General features: G+C 39.9%; 1 protein-coding gene across 1 annotated transcript; it reads left to right on the top strand.

Annotated features, from left to right (window-relative positions):
* The first annotated feature begins 6,287 nt into the window (after positions 1–6,287).
* LOC115781362 (uncharacterized) lies at positions 6,288–7,298 on the top strand. Its single transcript, XM_030730993.1, has 3 exons — positions 6,288–6,292; positions 6,466–6,521; positions 6,616–7,298. The coding sequence occupies exons 1-3, from the start codon at positions 6,288–6,290 to the stop codon at positions 7,281–7,283; spliced, it is 729 nt and encodes a 242-aa protein (XP_030586853.1). The 3' UTR covers positions 7,284–7,298.
* The last annotated feature ends 569 nt before the right edge of the window (positions 7,299–7,867 follow it).

The following is a 7,867-nucleotide window of genomic DNA, read 5'->3' as shown; positions in this document are numbered from 1 at the left end:
TTGGCTGGTCCCATTAGGGATTACTGCAGTGGATATTTACCTCCATCGCTAGACAGAAGCTTAATTCCTCAAACTGACCAATAGTTTAAAAATGCTGTATTGTAACTATACAATATTCCTTAAAGCACAGAAATTTATGAAGAGAATTAAGCAGAGAAAAAAAAAAAAAAAAAAAAAAAAACTTCTAAGATATTTAGCTATATTACTCTTTTGCACTTTTATTTTGCTGTCAACATTTGGGGAAAATCACATTTACATTAATCCAAAGCCCTATTTCAGAAACCAGGTCCAGCGAAGCTTACTAACCTTGAGATGATGGAAATACCGTTTCCTGTTCTAGAAACCAAACAGCCTGTTTGAACCGCAAATAAGCACTACTAAGTCTAATATTATCAGTTGCTGTCACCTGTTATTGGACCATAAGTTACAGCTAAATAATTTGATTTAAAGATCTCATCTAAAATTTGGTTTGAAAATTCCAGTTCTCACCATAAGGTAAAATTACAACAGCAGATCCTGGTATTGGAGTTCTGATGCGTTCACTATTCACTAATGCTGTTAACATAATCAGAACAGACTCAGGAGAGCATGTACAGATGTCAATATGCAAGATCATCCACAGACACCTCCAGAGGATACAACAGGTGCTGAGATGCTAGTGCATCAAGGGCAGCATAATTAAGGGCCTGGGAAAGTATACAGGAGCATCTGTGCCACATATGGATTAGTTGTCTCCAAGTCCCACTGGGACACACCTCAGCCACAAACTACTGGGTTAGGATCCTGTTGTGACTTCAATTTCCAACCAGACAGACCTTTAAATTTGACAGTCACACAGGCCCAAAGCCACCATACCTGGTTGACCCAAGTAATCTATGTTAAACATGATACTGAGTAAAGAAACATTTCAGAGGAAATGGAGACATTAGTCAGGTTTAGGGTAATTTATTAAGTGTTTCACATCTGGCCAAAGAATCATCTGATATACAACCTAAGAGAAAAGAGCAGACATTAGTCAGTCATCCCCCCAAAAGAGTGACAAGCCAAGTATAATAGAGAACTTACCAAAATTTTATAGGTAGCTTTGGAGTTTGAGGATTGCTTTATTGAGAAACTGTGTAGCTGGTGTATGGGAATAGTGGCAGGGGTAGGCCAAGAGACTCTGTGGGAGTGTAGCGTGTTTGGGCAAACACTGCTCTTCCTCTCTGGTAGCGTGAACGAGAGCCGGTAGTGTAGACTGGTTCCAGATTAGATAGGTCACTGAAGACGGGCTTATTTTCCTCACCACTGGTACCAGATACAGAGTTGACCTGTGTAGGGTGCACCCACCCATAAGCACTGTTTCCACCTGTATACCCACTATTAAACCAGTCACCCCCAGCCATCTTGTCCCCTCGGTAACTGCGTGGGCCAGCACTGGTGTGGTCATAACTGCTGTCTGGTTCGTAATCTGCACTTTCCTGGAAGTCTTCATAAAAAGATCCCTCCTGCATGGGGTGTGCACCCACATAGTCAAACTCCATATCCAATCCATAATCTGTGGAGAAAAAGGCAGGAGCTTTCACTTATTCAAAGCCATTTAACCTTGTTCAGTTTTATCAGTTTGGGTAGTGCCAACGTACCATATTCTACAGGAGCACAGAGGATGCTTTTAATCAGCAGACATGAAATCCATAACACCCTGTAGACAATGTTTTTTAGATCATGATTTTTAAGCCAGTATTTAGCAGTTTTCCCCTACTGTTAGAGCACATTTCATTTTAATGCATCAAAGCTTTTACTCACCTCATTCTGCTGCAGTTCATGAGTTCTGACCTGCCCCTGGCAGCCTGAACTGATACAAAATGGGAAAAATTAAGTCAATTACATTCTACCATAATGCCAACCAACATATTGAACACCCACCACACCATATACCAACATTTTTCACTTGTCTCAACAGGAGTTCCTCTGCAATGGATCCAGTCTGCAGAAGCTGCCTTTATATGATCCTCAGCACAGAGGGACCTGATTGCTCAGTGGTCACAGCTGCCTTTGAAGTTAATTAGAAACAGACAGCTTCTCAGCTCCCTCAATTCTCTTTTATCCGTATAGTTGATGATCCATTCACTTGCATTGATATATCACAACACCACCTGAGGTCTGTACTACAAAACAGCATTTGGGGTACAGCAAAGTAACCTTTGATTTTTCAGTGTCACAAAAATGTTTCATCTCTGGGTTTCATTTCATTGTAGCACCAAGGTAACTGGTGCTATGGACTTAACCTGGGGCCTCCAGTATAAAGCAACTTCAACATACATGGGATATATTTACCTGTGAATCATTTGTACTTATACTATAGAAATCAGATAAAACTGTTTACACTGTAAGAATCAGATAAAATGTATTTTTACAGTTTAGATAAAAAGGCAAACATTTATCTAGAAACGACTCTTTGGATGAATCTGACAGTTCTGGTGGAGCCATAACAATGGCTGCCTGATTACCAAAACTATTAAAACTAAAATCTGTTTGTAATAGCTGACCTTTATGGGGCTATTATTGTAGCAAAAGGATTTGTGTGTGTGTGTGTGTGTGTGTGTGTGTGTGTGTGTGTGTGTGTGTGTGTGTGTGTGTGTGTGTGTGTGTGTGTAGTTTGGCAGGAATCTGCAAATACACATTCAGACTGTGTGTGTAATCAGATTTGTGGATGTGTAAATAAATCTCTCAGCGTGCATTAATGACTGAAAAGTCAAAGTTTTGTTCAAAGCACTGAAAATACAGACAAGTCATCTGTTAGATGTTACACAGGTTTTCAGTTGGCTGTCACTGCGCAGGCTGTGACCACCAGGTGGGGTAGTACTCAGCAAAGTAAGTGTGACGTTGGCCAGTTGGTTGTGGTTGCTGGTTGTGCAGGTACAACAAGGCAGGTTCAGACTGTGGTCAAACCACAGTGTATGCTTTCTTCAAGTACATGTTAATTTTTTTCAGTGGTTGCCATGAGTAGCTAGTGTAGTGTGACCTGGAGCTGTGTAAAAATAAAATGTTACCGAGTGGGAACACCTGTTATTGCTCAGCTTATGGTTCACCTAGCAACTGGCAGAAAAGAACTAATTAAAGCAGTCAGCTAAAAAACTCACTGTATCAGAGTCACTGGAGGATTTGATATCTAACTAGAAGTGATGTGCCTGAAACCCACAGTGTAATCCTACTGCAGTATAATGAAGCTCATTTTTAGCATTAGTTTTGAGCCAGCATGGCTCTGGCTCATCATATAGCTGCAACAGAATAATAAAAATAAAATATTTGTAGCCTACTTGTAGACAGCAAGAAATTGGCCCAAATTACACCTGAAAGACATGCTACATCAGATCAGATTATTATAACATGCTTCAGGTCACAATAATAGCTGTATTTTAACAGACATTTAAAATGTTATATTACAGGCCTGATATTGGAGAGAGGAATAAAAAGCAAAATGCATGAAAGTGGATTTGTGATGTTCCAGAGGTGCTGAGTAAAACAGGCAGAAACCTTTGTGCTCCTTTCCCTTAAGGACAAAATCTGAAACTCTGCAAATGGCAATGCACACTGTAAAAAGTAATTGCCTGTATTACATCCATGCCTTGTATGTCTTGTATTCTTCATCTACCTCAAATGCTTAGGTTCTGCTTGCTAGATTAAAAGGCTAGTATTGGAGGACCCAATGTGCAATATGTTCATCAGTGTGAGGAGCAGAGGGCTGCAAAAGTTAGTGAAAAGCTGGAAAGGAGACAAGCATTTTAGCTTCTTGCAGGCTTTAGTGTTATTTATTTATTTGGCTACAGCAGCTTTGTTGAGGGCATGGGTTATGATTTTTTTTTGGGGGGGGGGCTGTGGCAGGGAGCACAGGCTGGGATTTGAACCTGCGCTGCCAGCTTTTGCCTTGCAGCATGTATGTGGTTGCCTGCTACCACTGAGCCACCCCAAATGTAGTGCATTTATGGCTCACATACTTCTGAAACTAACCACTTTGTGATCTTTATTCTAACTTCTCGGCCATTTATTAAAAATTTTAATTACAGCATATTGTCAGTCAGACAAGACTGGTCTTAAAAATAGTTTTTCACACAGGTGAGCTATAAAAACATGTAATTTACCTGCAAGAATAGATTAATGCTACAGCTAAAAGGCTAGTTTTCTTTTGGAGGTTCAGTCTTCTGTTCAGTTCTCAGTAAAAAAGAAGCCATCAGTCATCAAACAGGTGTTCTTTAGCAGCAGTGTTACCATTAAGCTCTCAGCTCCCTCTGCTCTGAGAATTTGAAAAAAGCAGATCCTGAAAAGTTAAAGCCACTGTAGAGATGACCCTGCTGTGACACATGTCAGTGTCATTTACCAGTATGAACTGTGGTTTGTAATATCAGTTTGTGTAAGGGTCATAACATACGAACTCAACCAATGGGTCCCCATCTCAGATTTGAGTGAAAATTATTTGGAAAGTACCTCTATGTGTATAATGAACACATGCAAAATTATAGGCCTCGGCTCCGAAGGGTTTCTGAGATCTGGCCCTCCAAACATTGGGTGCCGTGTCCTATATTTGACCTCGTGAATCATTGTTTTCCTAATATTTCAACAGGCAGTATCTCCCACATGAATACTATGCTTAGCCTGAAGATTGGTGTCCTGGGTAATTTTGGCCCAGACTTTCAGAATCTGGCATCATAAATGTTATATCTTCTCTCTTTCTCAAGTTATTAACCTCTTAAAAACCAACATTTTTCAGGCAAAAAAAATGTAAAATTCAGATTTCAAAGATTCCAATGATGCCAGGATCTCTCCCAGAGACCACTTAATGCCATATTCCTATTATTTCAGGACAGATGTGTGTGTTTGGGGAAGATTAGCTCTGTAGAAAGCATAAAATTGGAATTAAGGGACTGAGAAAAGGGTTCCGGGTGGAAAAAAAAAAAAGACTTTCTTGCTTGTTTTTGCCTGTCCGGTTGGGCACCTGGGCAATTGCCCAAGGTAATGTCACTTGGTCAACATAATTTTACATATCTTAACTACATTTCCTCAAAAGTTCTACTTGTTTTCTCATCTCCTTCTTTGTTTTATAATCATTTGAAATATAGGTGTTTTTGACCAAAAGCGCCCTCTATATCCCTCTCTTCATTCAGCATAATTCAAAGATTCTCACCCATACATAGTTTCCAGACATTGCTAAAGAAACAGAATTACATCACAGACCAGATATTACAAAATCTACATTGACAGGTTTTATTAGCATACATTACATTATATATGCTCTCATTTACATTAACAGCATGTCAAAGGACAAAAGAAAAAGTGTGTATGACTTATTTCTGAAGCTGATGTGCAGATGCTCTTTCTGCAATAGATAAAAAAAAAACACACGAGAGTTAGTCAAGGAAAGGTAGAGGCTGTAATTTCCTTTTACTGTAGCACTAAGGTGGAATAATGTATACTATTGATGACTGAGGGAGGAATCCTGTGGGTCAGCTCAGTGGGTGAGCAGGCAACCATGTACACCACATGGCTGTGGTGCGTTATCTAACAAAGTCAAAAAGCCCAAACAAATTATCAGTGCAGTGGATAAGGTGAAGGTAAGCATATTCACAACAAACAGATTTGCTTTTATCTTAACTGTTTTATGGAAAATTGACATAAGTTCTTTGGCAATATTTTTTCCAATACCTCACTATCAAAGAACAGTACCACACGCAATGATAGAAAGTTCCTACTTATTTTTATACATTTCACAAAGAGGGCAGAGATCTAGGAATTCGTTTAATCAGTCACAGGACTAGCACAGAGATGGTGGTCAATTTTATAAAATTATCCAGTACAGACTAAACACTTAATTCTGGTGTGATTTTTGAGCTGCGTGAAGGATAGAACAAAACTGCACTACGACAAAAGGTCACAGGCTTTAAGAAGACTGAATAGTGTAGGAAGACTACGTGAAAGCAACTTAAGATATGCAAATAAGAGAGAAGTGAGGAATAAATAGAGACTTTTCCACAAATAAGAAGCAGCCTGTTTCCAATTAACTGCACAGGCAGCTGTTACCACTGAGCAATCAGTTCCCTCCACAGTGAAGATCATACAAAAACAGTTGCTCCTGTGCTTCAGAGTTACTGGTTGGAAGCTCCAGGACAAGGTGCAGTGCTGGTAAACTGTGGTTTGGTTAGTGGCTTAAAGGGTATTATGTGTGTAACATTATTAATGCCTCCCCCCCCCCTCCCATATTTTTATTGGTACAGGCTCTCAGGGGCAGGCTGCAACTCATTAACTGTAGCAGGATGTGGTGAGTAAACTATGGTGTAAAACAGATCTTCAGAGTTCTAATCCACAAGTGCCTGTCTGATGTTTTAAAATCAGAAGCTGGAAAAACATTTGCAGTGATGCTTCACAAGGAGGCTCACTGTAGGTATGAACTGGATGTTATATGAACTTTGTGGTGTTAAAAACTGTCTGCAGGGTGTTGTGGATATTATGTCTGACTGGAAGTATTATCTGTGCCCCTGTGAACAAAGGTAAGGTAAAGCTTCAGACTAAAATTATGAATGGCCATTAAAGCTGAATTGAACTCTAAAATGTATGTTAACCTTCTATATCTTGCTCTTCTAGGGCTGGGCTCAAATGGTGCTGAGACACAACTCCCGTCTCCTTGGTATACGTTCAGGGGAACGGGGAGTCCTGAACTGGGGAACAGCTCTAATCAAGCTCCACAACATACTAGCAGTGGCTCTGTTGGCTACACTAACTACGGAGCACAAGGCCACCCTCGAGTCACCTGGTATGAGACTCCACCAGTTGGCCCAGATGGCTATGTGGCGGGTCAGTATGGGGCTCTAGCAGTTGGCCCAGATGGTTATGTGGTGGGTCAGTATCAGGCAGCCCCTGTAAAGGTTAACTCTGCACCTGGTACCAACAGTGAGGACAACAAGCCAGTCTTCAGTGACGTGTCTGATCTGGAGGCCAGTCTACTCCATAAGCTCTCGTTCACAGCTATCAGAAAGGAAGAGCAGTCTTTGCCCAAACCCGCTACATCCCCACAGAATCTCTTGGTCTATCTATGCCACTATTTCCATACACCAGCTACATGTTTGCTCCACAAGGCAATCCTCATACTGTATTCACAACTTTCTATTGATCTCTTTGGGACTCAGGATCTAGTTTTTGAACCTACTGACTTGTCTTTAACTTGCAGGTGTTGTTCTGCTTCACTGCTTATGAATGTTAACTGGGTAATAAATGCCTTTTTGTTTAAATCTTTGGTTTTCTCACGCAAATGATCAATTCAGATGCCTCTGCCATGTTTCCTGCAGGCGGTCTTCAAAAACCATCTTTGACTTGTTTGAGTTTGTCCCTTCCCTCACACAGTTTGACAATAAATGCTAAACTTTTAAAATTTCAGAGCCTGGCTGTGTTAACTGTTTCCATTTGCTCCAATGTTGGTTTACCCATTAAGTAAAACAAAGGCAATTAAACTGACTTTGATCAAGTAAGCTGGTTAAATTTAAGTTTTGGATAGCTCAATTATTTGTAGGCACTTTGTGCTACAGAATCCATTCAGATATATATTTTAAGAACTATTTGGGCTAATTTCTAACTTTCATAGTTCTTAAAATTTAGGTTTTTTTTTTTTTTTTTTTTTTTTTTTTTTTTTTGCATTGGAGGAGGGGAAAAAAACTGGCAAATTTCAAATCTTCAAATACACCCCACTCCTTGAGTTAACTAGTTCAGTGTACCTTAGTTGGAAAAATTCAAACTTTAAAAGGCAGTTGGTGACAGTGATTTCACACACTGTAAATTCTAGTTATGGTTGTGCTCTTTGACGAAATTACTTTTCCAAACCAGAGACTTGGAGTTTAAACTA

Source organism: Archocentrus centrarchus, chromosome 6 (assembly GCF_007364275.1).
Source record: "Archocentrus centrarchus isolate MPI-CPG fArcCen1 chromosome 6, fArcCen1, whole genome shotgun sequence".
In the NCBI taxonomy this organism is placed as follows: Eukaryota; Metazoa; Chordata; class Actinopteri; order Cichliformes; family Cichlidae; genus Archocentrus; species Archocentrus centrarchus.
Note: the sequence above shows the minus strand (reverse complement) of the source record. Positions and strands in the feature narration are given on the sequence as shown.